Raw genomic sequence first — 15030 nt, 5'->3', positions numbered from 1 at the left:
ACCTGAGACATGCTTATATCTTCTCCTGCTGGGTTTTCAACTCCTGTTATTGATTAGATTATCTGTGTTGCTGTTTAGGTTTGAAGCCCTTCTGACCCAATCACATGAAAGGAAAGTGGTGACAGCGTTTCTGCAATGTCTTAATTAAAAGAAAATTTTAAGCTTTAAAAACTCAGAAATTTCCAGATTTGTCACTCTGTCTAAATTTGATATTTGCACTAGAAACAAGATTGTTTGTTTTTGCAGTGCAAAATATATATATATTTTTTCAATTTTAACAAGACACTTGTCTTTTCCAGCAGCCATTGTACAGCACTTACAGTGGTAAAACCAGCTGACCAAATGTGCTGGAACTCCGTTTGGGTTGCTAGGTAATGGGCGGAACTCTGTTGTGGTTGCCAGGTAACGGCACAGTGCCTGTTGATTTGTGACATCCCGGAAGTTTTTGAAAAGGCTCAGAAAATTTTAAGTTATTGCCAAAAACCAGCTGTGTGGTTTGTTTTTAAAAGCTTGTGATGTTTTTAGAAGCCTTTGAGACCCACATAGAAGTATAAAAAATGCTAAATGTGAATTTTCCAAAGTAATTCCCTTTAACACGCTGTAAGAGCAATAACAGTCTTATGTAATGTGTTGTGAAATTAAGTTATTTTTACTTTGAGCTGCATTAAGTGACTGCTGGAAAACTTTGAGAGTTCACCATTTTCTTTGGCTGATCAAACAGAAAAGAGTTTCTCCTTTTGCTTTTCACAAGATAACAAAAGTTACAATTGATGCTCCCGTAGATTGTAACAAAAATAGCATTAATTCCAGATTTTGATCAACTTTGACTGATTGCTATCAGACTTTGTTGTTCCCCAGCCTCCACCTGATGCGCCTCGTCCACCTGGCGTTGCCACGGCGTCGCTCAGACATCCCTACGGCGAGCCCAGCCGAGCAGGAGTTGTTTCCCCCTGCAGGAAGCAGCGGGACGGAACAACGCGTTTTTCGGCGGGGCCACACGAGCTGACCTTGATAGATTAGACCCAGAGAGGCTTTTCTGTCTGACACAGAGCAATGATAAGTCTGCGAGAGAAATAGTTTTTCCTTTTCTCAGAAATATGGCTGCTTTGCAGGCCGGGAAGAGATTGTGAGCGTTTTATGTGAGTCTACCTCAACCAACCAATCTTCCTGTCTGTGTCTGCTAATAAGCAACCACCCTCCTCCCACCTCACCAGATCACTTATCTAAATATATTTTTCCCGTTTCCTAACCCCTCGCTCTGCCCAGCTCATATGTGACCGGTTCTATCGCAGCGTTTTACACATTAGCCGAGCTGAGGATGCACAGAAATCACCATAAAGGTTAATTCGATACCGAAACAGGCGAGTTTAGCAGTTTTTTTAAGGGCAGCGCTCCTTTTTTTGTTGTTTTTTTGTCCTGTGAGTCCACAGAGGGCTGGGAGTGGAAGGCTTGAGAAAGAAAAGAAAGAAGAAGAAAAAACAGAAACTGTGATAAAAAGCCGAGATAAGAGAGTGACCGTGTTGTGTAGGAGTTGATATCAATGTTATCTATCTGTCTTTTTTCACTCTGCGAGCCCTTCTCTTGTTTTTTCAGCCCTTATCTTGCTCCACCAAAATGCCAGGAACAAAAAGGGGAGAAAGAAAGAAATTACCGTGCAGATTATTCATGGGGTAGGCTGATAAAGTGTTGACGCTGAAATTAAGACCAGTGTTGAGCCGTGGCTTTTTTTCCTCCTCAGCATCTGTTTTTCATACCGTTGTTTGTATTTTTTTATTTCTGTCTGAAGGTTTCTGCTTCGTGTGCAAGCTGTGCAGTGATAATTTCCTGCCGTTGGTTGCTATTAGCAGATTAGACCTCATTTAACTCTTTGTGCCCTCCCTGACACCAATTCATTACATGCACACCCTCCGTCTACACGCACACACACACACACACACACACACACACACACACACACACACACACACACTCGCTCTCTCTCTGCTGGACTCAGATAAGCTCTGTTCTCAATCTGCTGCTAATAGAAAGGCTCAAACCAACATCGGACAGGTTCTGGTTTCCACAATGACGGGCCCAAGCGGGGCGGGGTGACACCGCGCCGTCCGGTGGCGTCCCAACAGAAGACACGGAGACAGGCGGGTCAGCAGCTTGACCCCACTTTACATCTGAATCCATGATTGCTGCTGAGAGTTTTCTCTCCTGCTGGAATCATCTGGCTGCAAACAGGTTGATTCAGATGAAGCAGGCAGATGGATAAAGTGGAAAATGATTAAAATAGCTTCATCTAGTGCGTCAGAAACGTTGGTCTCCTTCAGGTTTTTATAGTTAGAATCCGATCAAACGAGCCGCCCTCCTCCAATCGGTGAAGTCACAAGTCCTGAAAAGAGAAATAAAATCTTGGTCAAAAAAGATTTTCAAAGCAACTTATTTTAGTTATTTATTATAAAAATTGACAGTAAAATAAACTGACCTCCAATCAGTGAAGTCATGAGTCGTCAAAAGAAAAATAACATCTTACAGTTAAGAAAAGAACAAAAAATTTATTATATCAACTTATTTTATAGTTATGTATTATAAATATTGGCAAAAAATTTAGATCTTCAAACTAATTTTTCTAGCTTCTACAAAATAAAAGGTAACAGCAAAAGCTACAGAAATCCTCAAAAAAAAAAAGATGGAGTTTTATTTAGCTGACAATATGGCTGAAAAACTTCTCACAATATAAATAAAAAACAATTACAAAAGCAATAGAAGTGTTTCATATCAGTCGATAATTCTTGATTACAGATATAAATATCTGTAAAACTGCCAAACTGGTGGCATTTTATCCACAGTTTTTGTAATTTTTTTTTTACTTTTAAGCAGTTAAGAGGCACTGTGGCAAAACCTTAAACTGCTGCTGTGGAAGTTGTTGCTAGGTAACCAAAGAGTGAGTGAGTTGCTAGGTAACCAAAGAGTGAGAGAGTCAGTTGGTTCCACCAATTTTAGCTAGCTTGAGCAGCTAAAGTCTTCCCTCTTCCTGCGTCGTAATTTTACTTGACGTAAATAAGGAAGACTGTAGATGTTAGTTTCTGTATCAGTGCTAAGACGGTTTCTGTTGTGCGTATTGATTCATATTAAAGTATGTTTTGTGCTTTAGCTATTAATTTAGGCAGTTTGAAGCGTTTTTGTAGGGTTCTTGGTATCCTCAGGCGACTGTCGTCCCTAACTCCTGCCCTCTTTACTCACTCTGCCTTCAGTTTTTTATTAGCACTTTGTCTGACCCTTAAAACATTATTTCTGAAAATAAACAGACTTGCTAATCTTCAAGTTCTTTTATTTTGTTAACACTATCAAAGACGTGGACATCTGGCCCATCACAAAGCTCCATGCTTCCTTCACTTCCTGTGGACATATTTAATCTGCCACTTCATGCTCGGCATTAATGGCCGCCTCGGATGTTTGACGAAGTGAAACGGACGTAAAATAACAGCAAAACAAACTTTATGTCCGGAGCAATGCCGGCTTTTCCCTCCACAATTCTCTCTGCGATATTTAATTGTAATTTCATACAATAAGGAAATTACAATTCTGTTTTTATCATGATGGAGTGTACCTGTAGACTGGAAAAATCCATAACTGAAATGAAAGAATATTGTCGGAAGATTAATGAATCGACGGAGAAATGATGATTTAATTTCTCTGGAAGAGATTGTATTTCTGTTTTTCTTTTTCTACCTCTGATTGTGATCTCACATTTAAATAAAAAAAGGTTTTACTAGGTACTAAAAGGCCTTTCTGAGAGGAAAGTTGGCCCTGTTTTTACCCAGAGGTCACCTGGTGAGCTCAGGTTCCCCCTGAAAGTCCGTCTGATCGCCGTCTCCTCTCAGTTTAATCTGAAGTGGTGCATTATTCCCTCATTGTTTTAATAACATCAACAGGTTTCCACCAAGAGGACGACGTATCGGACATCGGCTGTAATTTCCTTCGCCTCATCGCGACTTCCTCACCCTCACCTCTTCCATCAGCGCCGAGTCTTCTTGTCTGTGTATTAGTATTAGCAGCAGCAGCAGCAGCAGCAGCAGCAGCAGCAGCAGCAGTGTCCCCTGAAGTAAAACAATCTGCTGTAATCTATCAGTGGCTTATCGGCCCTATCTGAGAGCAGAGAAAGCCGGGGCCGGGGCTGTGGCGCCGCTCTCCGGAGCTGATAAAGTTTCAGAGTTCAGCGATGATGAATGTTAAGAAACTACACCCTCGTTACCAGCCATGTGGACTCGGCGGGGCTGTGTGATAGGGAGGGGTGAGGAGGTGGAAAGTGGAGAAAAAGGGCATGTTGGGGAGGGAGTCGGAACAGAGAAAAAACAAAAAGAGGCTTTATTGGCATCGGTTGTAGCTCTGTTTTAGGTTGTTTTTTTTACCGCTATCACCTTGTGATTTTCGACCCTGTTCAGTCAGAGGGTGACATAGATGTTGAGTCGACTTTTTATCCATCTTAATCAGAGCTGAACTTTAGTAACACGCAGTTAGGGCTGGATCAATCAATATCAATATATTTACCACAACAGACGTGGTCAATAGCTATAGATAATAAGTCTGATAGAATATTAACTGCACAGCATTCTGGGGGATGTAGGCAGAGGAAAGACTTTAGCCGCTCAACGTCTCACGGTTAGCTGAGCAAGTCAGGTGGAATCAACTGACTCACTAACGATGCTAACCCTTAAGCGCTAATCATAAACATTACTTCTGCTAACGCCAAAGCGCTAAGAAAACCATGCTATTTAGGGGAGGCTAATGCTGAAACGCTAAGTTCAGTTCGGATTCCATTTTTTCTTGAAAGACTACAACCCTTGAGCAACAATTTAAGTTTGACTTTTTAATTCACAGGTTGAAAATGCTCCTGAATATTGCATTTATATTTATATTTTACCTCTCTACATTTTGTTTTATTATGTTCCCGACTGTTTCTTGTTTAAATAAAATTAAAAGCTAGATAATTTGACAAGAGGAAATGGAACTGCTGCGTCTTCACTCACTTCAAAATAAGAGCATGAAAATAAATTTCCAACTACTTGAAGAATTCTTAACAGTTTATAACGAAAACTTCGACACAGATGTCAAACTTTAGTCAACTGAAACTTTACAAAACAGCCAAGCAAATTTAGCAACTCACTCACTCAGAGTAACTTGCGCAGCAGCAGTTTAAAGTTTCGCCACTAGGTCCGTCACAATAAGCAATAAATCAATGAATTGCATGTTAAATCAAAATGAGCTCAATAATTTTCATTCGAGTGATTTATTATTTTTCTTTTTTCTCTCATTTTACCAAAATCTGGATGGTAAAATGTCTCCAAAGTTATTGCAGTCAATGATGATATTGTCGTTTTGAGACCACTTTCAAGTAATGCAATGCTAAGAGCAGATTCTCAAAGACCAATAAACTTTACATTCCAAGGAAGATTTGACACTGGAACTGGAAGACATTTTAAATATCCAAAATAATTAAACAAAGCAACAGAAACGACAAATAAAATTGCTTATAAAATCTCTGTAAACAATGTTGGCCTTCAAAAAAGGATCAGTTGAGACCAAATCACCAAACTGCAGATTTTTATCATCCAATATTTGTAGAAAGAGAAAAACAATAAATCATGCAAGTGGAAATTTTTGAGCTTGTTTTAATTTATCATGCGATTAATTCATTTATTGCTTATTACGACAGGCCCAATCACAGCTTTATGGATCAAGAAATCCTTCCCAAAACAGAACCACATTTGGTGAATTTCTTCCGACTTTTTTTTGTGACGAAGGCAAAAAAAAAAGAAAAAAAAAGATAGACGGAAAACGCAGGGACCAATTGTGATTGTGACAAAGTTCATGAGCGTATAATGTCGGTTAATGCGTGGCGGGGCGCGGGCAGCTTTGTTCGCCCGGCTGTGGAGCTCTTAATAGAATCTGATAGTCGGCCGTCTCCTCGGACTCCCAGCTCCCTCTGGCTCCTCTCCTTGTCTTACTGTCATTCTGTGAGGGAATAATTTGTCAATAATCAGCCGTGTCCCTCTCGTCAGGATGGTTTTGATAAAGCAGCCCCTCTTCGGGGGCCGGAGAATATCTCTCCCTCCTTTTTATTTTTTTTATTTTTTATTTTAAGAATTTTTAAAAGAGCGGAGCCGGCAGCATGTGGCAGCAGATCGGAGGCAACGATAGGGCCATTAAGCGCTTTAGAAGTATTTTAGCTGAACTCACACAAAGCAGAAATAGATAAATAAATAATGAAAGGGGGAAAAAGTGGAACGTCAACTGTCAGAGAAGTGATACAGACTTTAAGAAATCATTTGGGAGGAGGAAAAGATAAAAGATTATCCCTCTTTTCTGCCAACTTATTGCCTCCTCAGCCGCCGCCGCCGAGGCTAATTCGCTTACTGCAGCAGTCATGTGGACACACTGTATGTTGCTGCTGCTGCTTATACCAGCACCAGTTTATATAAATATATATATGTATGTGTGTGTGTGTGTGTGCTGTAAACGTGATCCTGCCTCTGTCCACATCACTCAGCAGTGTTTGGCATCCATTATCTGCTCCACTGTAAGGGGCAGGAATTTTCCACAGATATCCCAGAATGCTTATTATCTCTAAAATATCTGTGGATGGGCCGACACTCATCTGATTGGCTAAATCCGCCGGGGCAGACACATTCCTCTGACCCCCACCTCCATCCGTCACTGCAGTCCCGCAGAGGGAGAGGGAGAGAAAGCCATTCTGCAGATTAAACCTGAGAAACAATAAGAGGATGGGGGCCGAATTAATCCCGTCATCATATGAGGGAAGATCCTGGCTGCTGTGCAGAAAAAGAAAGTGATCAGAAAATATAGGATCAGCACACAGAAAATCTCTGGAGAGGGATGGACGCAATCCAAACATCAGATAATGTGTCAATAATTTAACATTTTTAATATAAGAGGGAAAATCATTCCCTTAAAAACAAAAACTTCTTCAGAAGGTACTAAACAGTTGTGGGCACTGCTAACTGAAAAGTTAGCTATGCTAACCCTAAAGCGCTAACAATAAACACTAGTTCTGCTAACACTAAAGTGCTACACAATGTAACATCATTAAATGGATTTATCAAGAAAAATCTGAATTCATGTTTTGATAAAATGTCCTTGATAATTGATGGACGATGTGATAAATTCTGATCTCTGTGATGGATTAATGACCATGATTTATTTTCTTATTGCTCCAGTTTGCAGCAGATCTGCAGCTCAGCAGCTAAAATTCAGATTTCCCTTTTTTAGTAGAAGGAAGGAGCGTTTCCCTTCTTCCTCCCGTTCCGCCGGTATCTCGGTGCGGATCTCGCCTGATAATGGACAGGCAGGTTCTGCTCGGTGTTTTTCTTCAGCAAACCCACACTGACCTTTCAGTCAACTGGCCCCACTTTGCATACCCACTCACTGTTTCCCTGCCATGCAAATGCAACGAGATACAGAGCGGGCTTCGTAGGAGCGCGGAGGCTGATGATTAACTGGGCAGTGATCAGATGTGCAGGTTTAGTTTTAGTCTGGAAACATCGAAACTTCTCACACCCAACTCTGATGAAAATCTGACTTCTAGATTTTCATTAAACCAGATGTAGTTGTTTTGAATTTCAGATGATCTTCAGCTTTTGATACAATTATGCTTTGAACTAAACTCTTTGAAATTTAATTTTTGCTCTCCGCCAGGTCTAAACGAGTAAAAAAATATTTACAACCTTAATTTCTTTCATGATTAAATATTAGAAATCCCCAAAATTAGCTAATCCAATGTGACTGGCAGACTTCTGCATTGTGTGATTTTGTGTGATTGGACAAACCACAACCAACCAACCAACCAACCAATCAATCAAGTTTATTTGTGTTGCACATTTCAGCAACAAGGCAGTTCAAAGTGCTTTAAAAATACAAAATACAAAATCATAAAACACTACACAGTAAAGCGGTAAACATTACAGTTAATTACTTTCCATGGTTACACATAAAAAACATCCTTGTTGCTGAAATGTACTATACAAACAAACTCGATTGATTGATGGAAAGGATTACTTTCATTATCTCAAGGGCAAAATGTTGATTTTTACTGCAAAAACACAAAATCTTACCAAGTATCTTTGGTCTAGTTTCTAGTGTAAATATCTCAGTACACTTGAATTAAGACAAAACTAACTTATAAGTAACTTTTCACCAAGATCTATGAGCTTGTTTTAGGCCAATAGTTCCTTAATTTTGAAAGCTACAGAATTTGTTAAACTGTGAGCTGCACTGAAGTAAAGAAGAGAGAAAAGTTCAAGTACATGCTGATGGTGAAACTCCTTCCTAAAGGTGAAGATATATCACAGATTTCAAAAGAAAATAAAAACGGGAGACCACGGATAATATAGAAAATAGCGCCCCCTTCACCTCCGGAGTGCAATGGTCCTATTTCCAAATAAGGTGTGAGACTGACAGTGGTCCGGCCCCTCCCCCTTCTGTTTGCTGCAGCGAGGTCCTTCTCCATTAGCGAGCCGGTCGCCGCATATCATGCAGAACGGACTTGTAATGTGGGAATCACCTGCCGGGATGAACCCATTCTCCTGTCTTTTCTCTGGGCCCTTTCCGCTTCACAAAGAAACTCTCCAGACATCTGATCTGTTTCTTACTCATGTTGCTGCTGTGGATTCAATGTTGGCGCGCAAGAGAATCCGGTTAAAGGATTTTCAAAATAAAAGATCCTCCAGACTCGGATAATACTTAAAACGGAAATATTTAATAATTTCTTGTGCGGACCGGTACCAGTTGGTCCACGGATCGGTACCGGTGCGCGGCCCGGGTTTTGGGAACGACTGCACTGAGATATCTGCACTAGAAACTAGACCAAAAATACTTGGTAAGATTATGTGCTTTTGCAGTGTTTGTACAGTCTTAATTGTTACTTTTCTTAAAATGCTGTTCTTCCAGCAATTACTCCAGACTCAAAAATAAATTAATTACTAAATTAGTTGACGATTATTTTAATAATCTCGATTAATACGATTATTCACTCTACTTCAGTTATATTTATAGGTAGTATACGTTTTTGTAAAGTTTTTGGATTATTTACCGCTCTAATTGTGCTTTCAGCAAATGGCTTTTTTTTTTTACTGTGTACTTCGGTTAACGATTAATCGACTACTAAATTAATCATGATTAATACGATTAGTCATTCCAACATACTATAAAAACATTTACATTTTCAAAGTTGCAGTTTTAGTGAACGGTTGACCATTTGTAGCAAAGGATGCATCTGCAGCTAAAACACATTTGCACACAAAGTTTTTTTTTTTTTTTTAAGACCCTAAAAGCAAAATGTATTTTGAAGTTTTTGCTTGAATCCTGCTCTCAATGTGTTGCAGTAGTAATACTCTTACTTGAGTGTAATTTTTGGGTACTTTACTCCCCTCCGGTGATGGATCCTAATGAAGAGTAACTTTTGGTCCGATGGAGAGCTTTCTGAAACCGCAGCGGGGCGTTTTGAAGCGGGAGCGCCGTAACCCTGGAGTCCCACATTCATTATTCATCAGCTTTAGCACTTTAAGGGCTGAGAGGGTGTGGGAGAGCCGCCGCGTCCTTATTAACTCTCCTCTGGGAGGGACGCCTCTCCTGCTCTCTTTTATTTCACTTTCAGCTCATCTTAAATTTCCATTATTCACCAAGAACAAAAAAGAAAAAAAAAGGCGAGTCGAGGCTTTTTCACGGCGACTCTTTTGACACGAACGGCCCCTCCTCTTCCTCACGGCGCCGTGTGGAGGGCCATTATTAATCACGCTTCTATCAGATCCACACATCTTCGCTGCTATTTGCTGTTTAATCACTAAAATAATACGGAGGGGAGGGGAGGCCGGGTCCGGCTGGGTGGGAGGGGGGTTCGGGTTTCCATGGTGACCGAATGGAAAAGGTCAGGCGTAGTTTATCTTATCAGTGATAGGGAATGGTTACTAATTACAGATAGCTCCGTCCACCGGGGCATTGCCTTAAAACACTATCAGCAATCCACACCGGCACCCGTATTAAAATTATCTCTGGAGTCAGAACCCGCTCAGACGGCGTCGGGTGGTGGTTCTGAAAGGCCGCGGTCCGGTCCGGGCCGGGTCGGGTCGGGGAAGACATGGCGGATCGTCTGGACCTGGAGAGAGTCTTTAACCTCTGACCGGAGGAGCGGATCTCCTGTCCGGCCGCCGGGTGAACGTTTGTGTCTGAGTCTTCAGTTCAGTTGGGATAGAAATTAGAAACTTAGAGGGAAGAAAAAGTTTAAACAGGGAAAATAATTTCAGATTAATTTTTTTTTATCCTTCAGTAGGTCTGATGAGCTGGAAAAAAATAAAATAGCAGCAGAAATAAAAATATAAATAACTTACAGACTGGAAACAATGGAAGCAAAACAAACTGTTAATCTGTTCATCTTTCCACCAATCCATACGTTCATTCTTCCATCCATCTAAAGGAATGTGTCAATAGTTAGATATTCACAATATACTTTAATATACATTTTAGTCAACAATCTATTTATCCCAGGTTTGAAACACGTTTCTTTCTACAAGTACTGACTCAGAAGGAAGAAGACTGTAAAAAGATAAAGAGTGAGTCGGTCTGCCATCAAAATGTGACTAAATGTTGCTGCCTGGATCTAAACTCTTAGGTTGGTTCAAAGTTGCAGCAGCTGAAGTTGTTTTGTTTTTTTAATGTGGCAGGTTGAATTTCATGATTTATTCACAATGTTTTTACTTTCTCTGATTCATATCGTCTCCTACAATCTGATGAAATGATCTCTGAGAACCCAGAGAAAATGTTTCACCTCTTACAGACAAACCAGGATTAAATCAGTGAAACGCGATCTCCGGTTCCAGTCCCAGGCAGTGATCTTCGTGGAAGATGTCAGGTGGTTGAGTTTAATGGGGCCAAACAAAGAAAGCATTCTGAGAGAATACTTGATAAATTCCTGAGAAGCACCTGCTCTGACAGGAAGTTCCTGCCTCTATGATTTTTATACGGCAGGCGGTGAAGTTACTCACACGAGCAGCGAAGCATGCAGCTTGTACAATGTGGGCTCAGTAATCTGCAGACAGTTGGAGATGGTGACGAGTTTGATGCAGATAACAACCACCGCAATTTATTTGCATGGCAACTTAAAGCAGAATGCTACTTTTTGCGTAACGGAATCGTTCGTATTGCCATTTTTTGTATCTTTCGTACAATTTTTTTTGACACCTTCCTAAAATTGTGTCTGAATAATTTTTTTGGCAAGAAAGAGGCGGTGATTTTTTTGAAAAAAATAAATAAAAAATACTCAGGCCATTATATAAACAGACAAACCTCAACTGAAACTTCTACCACTTCTTAGCAACGAGTAACCATGGTAACAGGGTAGCTGCTGGTGAAACAAGCCTCACATGGACACGGTAACACGACTTTAAGCTTTACCTTTTCAGACTGTCAGATTCAGAACCTTCTGGTTGTAAAATGTGTGAATTTTTCTGTGTTTTCAGAGTTTTTTTTACAGGAGATGTGACTGTTTAAAAAGAGCCTTCAGGTTCAGTTTTGAGGGGCGGTTATAATGGAAGTCATTGGGAGGTTAGGTGTGCGCTTTCTGCTTTCAGAGGAGCTTCAACAGAAAACCACAGGTTTTATAGTGGTGGGAGACACACTGGGTGAAAGTAGACAAAAATATGCACTTTTTGATGTTTACATTTTACACGTTGAGTTGAAACTGTGATTGGGAAAGTTGTTCAAATGAAAAATGTTTCTGAATATTTAAAAGGGTGCGTGACATCATCACTCAAAAAAAAAAAAAAAAATGAAATAAAAACTGTGTGAAAGCTGTAGATGGTGTTAAAAAGAAAATTCAGGTAGATCAAGTTCAACTTCCCGAGAGCTGCGTAAACTTTGAACTGCTTCTCTACTTTAAAGTATGACTCCGATATTTAACTCTAAAGTGGGATGGGATTTCTTCCTCATTTCACAAACATTAACAAACATTATCATGATTGTTAATGTTATTTTGTGACTCTTATAAGTTTTAGAAATATGTCAGACCAAAATTCAAAACACAATGTTTCTGTTTGATCTACAAATTTTCTAGCAAACTGTAGATTTGGAAAGAAACCATAAAAAATAAGTTATTTAGAGCAGGAAATTAATGTTTTAATGTCACCACTTTCCAAACAAATTGGCCTAAATTATTTTTTTGCTTAAAACATCTTTTGGAAAGAAAGAGGTATTCAAATACCTTTGAATATTCAAACAATTGTGTCTAAATGTGTATAAATAATAATTAATCTGCAGGGTTAGGTGATTAAAATGTGCATGTTTTAGCTTTAAACTGGTCTGTTAATTTCAGCTTGTTTTGAATTGATTTAATGTTTTCTTGAAAAGCTGAAGTGACAACAGCAGTCCTGTTTGTGTGAAGAAGAGTATTTTTCTCTTCAGTGTGTGTGTGTGTGTGTGTGTGTGTGTGTGTGTGATCTTGTCTCTGCACTCCTTCCATTTATCATCTGTGACATTTGGCTGTACTCCCCCGTCTATCTGACCATCATCTGAGGAAAGCACATTTTTCCCATCAGAAATCCCGTTGTGACTTTTTGCGTCGGAGGGGTGGGCCGCTGGGGTCGCCGATGCTTCCTTTGGTGGGGCGGAGAGATACATAGATGTGAGCGAGCGCATCTTTTCTTGGCTCTGTTTCCTCTCTCTCTGTGTGTGTGTGTGTGTGTGTGTGTGTGTGGGTTCGATCTGAGGAGTAATTATGGATATGTCTTTTGCACACACTCTCTCTCTGTTAACGTGGATGTTATCTGGGCAGTGAGGGCTCCACTGATGCCCTGCCTCTTGAAAATACCCCCTTTCTTTGGTGCTGCCAGCCATGCAGCGGGTTATATTTAACCAGTTATCTCCTTTACATCCCCTCTCCATGCTCCACGGGGCTATCGCACCAACACTGCTGCCACCATCTCACTTTATTTTTATTTTTATTTTAAGCCTTGTGACAGGAGGCACTGATAACAGATGCAAAGCCAACTTGTGAGTGGCACCCCCACCACCCCTCCCCCCTTCAGCTCTCTCCAACAAAAAGACTGCCCACCCCATCGTTCCATCTCTTTTTCCTCTTGTTTTTCTCCTCTGCTCTGCTTGTCTGTCTCTTTATCTTTATCATTTCTCTGGCCTTTTATCTCCCCTCTGCAGCCCTCCTCTCCCTCTCGTGGTATTTCTCTCGACTTCTCAGAAAGGTTTTCCTGCTCGAAGCTCCCTCTTCTTGGCGGCAGCACAGACAGACGTTCGCTTCCTGATCGCTCAGATGTGCACCACCAGGAGTCTGTCATGTGGAACTGTGGCATATTGAATGTTTTCTCTGACTTCATCTCTCATTATGTTACTTGCGTACTGTGGGGCGTGTGAAACACACGGCTCCAGGCAGGAGGCACAGGACTAAAAAGTTAACGCCTTGAATTGAGTGAAAACTCCCACAAGCAGGGAATCAACCAATCACGTGGCAGCGACTCGCTGCGTCTAGACGTGGTGAAGACTGAAGTTCAAACCGAGGATCAGATTAGAGTAGAGAGGGGTTATAAGGTGACGGTGACGGCAACATGGGCTGCACAGTGGTGCAGTTGGTAGAGCTGTTGCCTGGCAGCAAGAAGGTCCTGGGTTCGATTCCCGGCCCGGGGTCTTTCTGCATGGAGTTTGCATGTTCTCCCTGTGCATGGTGGGTTCTCTCCGGGTTCTCCGGCTTCCTCCCACAGTCCAAAAACATGACTGTCAGGTTAATTGGTCTCTAAATTCTCCCTATGTGTGAATGGTTGTGTGTCTCTGTGTTGCCCTGCGACAGACTGGCGACCTGTCCAGGGTGAACCCGCCTCTCGCCCAGAACGTAGCTGGAGAGGAACCAGCAACCCTCCTTGACCCCATTAGGGAAGAAGGGTGTATAGAAAATGGATGGATGACGGCGACATAGTTTTAGCTGAAACAATCATCATTAATCGATCGTTTGCATTTTATTAATCGCTACCTGGCTCATACAGACTGAAAGAAGTAATTTTCTGAAGAAACTACATATTCACAGCAGTAATTAAGCGAAAACTTCAATATATATACATTTTGCATTTAGGACACACAAAAAACGTTTGTCTTTAAATGTGTTTTACCCAAAACTCCTCAAAATCCATGGTTTTACGTTCACTTGGTTCAAGTTATGTAAAACATATTTTAATCCAATTTTGGATTAAACAGTTAATCCAAAATTGATCACCAGATCAGCTCTACACCAAACTGTTGTTGAATCAAGCAGAAATCGTGACTTAGAAAATGCTCCACATGTTGATGTTACCAGTCAGTTTTAGCTGCAGACGCCTCCTTTGCTACAAATGGACAAACATTAATCAGACGAATCATGACTGATTGATTGTTTATTCAGTTATCAATTAATCACTAAGTGGGCAAACTATGAAAAAAGGCCATTTGCTGAAAAACAACACACTTAGAGCAGCAACTAAACCCAAACTGTACAAAATATGTAAATATTTTGGATTTAAGATAAAAAGTAGCTTCAGTGTCTGTAAATATGTTCAACCCAGAACGTCTCAAGTGTCAGTTTCACCTTAAAATGGTTCAAATCATGTAAAATTCTCCTATTTTCCACCTTTTGTTAACCGATTATCAATCATTAATCCCAAAAACAGATTATCTCTACGCTGTAATGATGCCAAGTCCAGCAGAAAAGACTGAACTTTTCACATGTTACAAGTATTTTTTATTTTTTTGCTGCAGATGCATCTTTATCAAATCTTCACTCATTCACTGAAGGAATGCTACGTTGTTGCATTTTAGGCAATAAAATGTTTGTTTTTATTGTATTTAAATAAAATAATCTACAAAAGGTGCCAATTTTTAACCAACTAATCATCAACTAAAGTGATGATTTTAGTTGCATGTTTGAGATCTTAGGCCACATTCTCTGCTCCGATCATTTTGTCTTTAATTAGCGATGAAATATCAGCAGTTTTTTTTTTT

General features: G+C 40.4%; 1 protein-coding gene across 7 annotated transcripts in view; it reads left to right on the top strand.

Moving 5' to 3' along the window:
• zfpm1 (zinc finger protein, FOG family member 1) overlaps nucleotides 1–15030 on the top strand; it is a 102678-nt gene that overhangs the window by 20041 nt on the left and 67607 nt on the right. Inside the window, exons 1-2 of one of the 7 annotated variants that reach the window (XM_044125827.1) lie at nucleotides 9919–11429; nucleotides 11517–11651. The exons of 2 other annotated variants lie outside the window; for them this stretch is intronic. In XM_044125827.1, the coding sequence (XP_043981762.1) occupies nucleotides 11585–11651 (67 nt within the window). In that variant the 5' untranslated portion in view covers nucleotides 9919–11429; nucleotides 11517–11584. 4 more of the 7 variants (XM_044125829.1, XR_006371412.1, XM_044125831.1 and 1 more) reach the window with 4 other exon arrangements.

The sequence above is a fragment of the Gambusia affinis genome, linkage group LG08 (genome assembly GCF_019740435.1).
Source record: "Gambusia affinis linkage group LG08, SWU_Gaff_1.0, whole genome shotgun sequence".
Taxonomy (NCBI): Eukaryota; Metazoa; Chordata; class Actinopteri; order Cyprinodontiformes; family Poeciliidae; genus Gambusia; species Gambusia affinis.
Note: the sequence above shows the minus strand (reverse complement) of the source record. Positions and strands in the feature narration are given on the sequence as shown.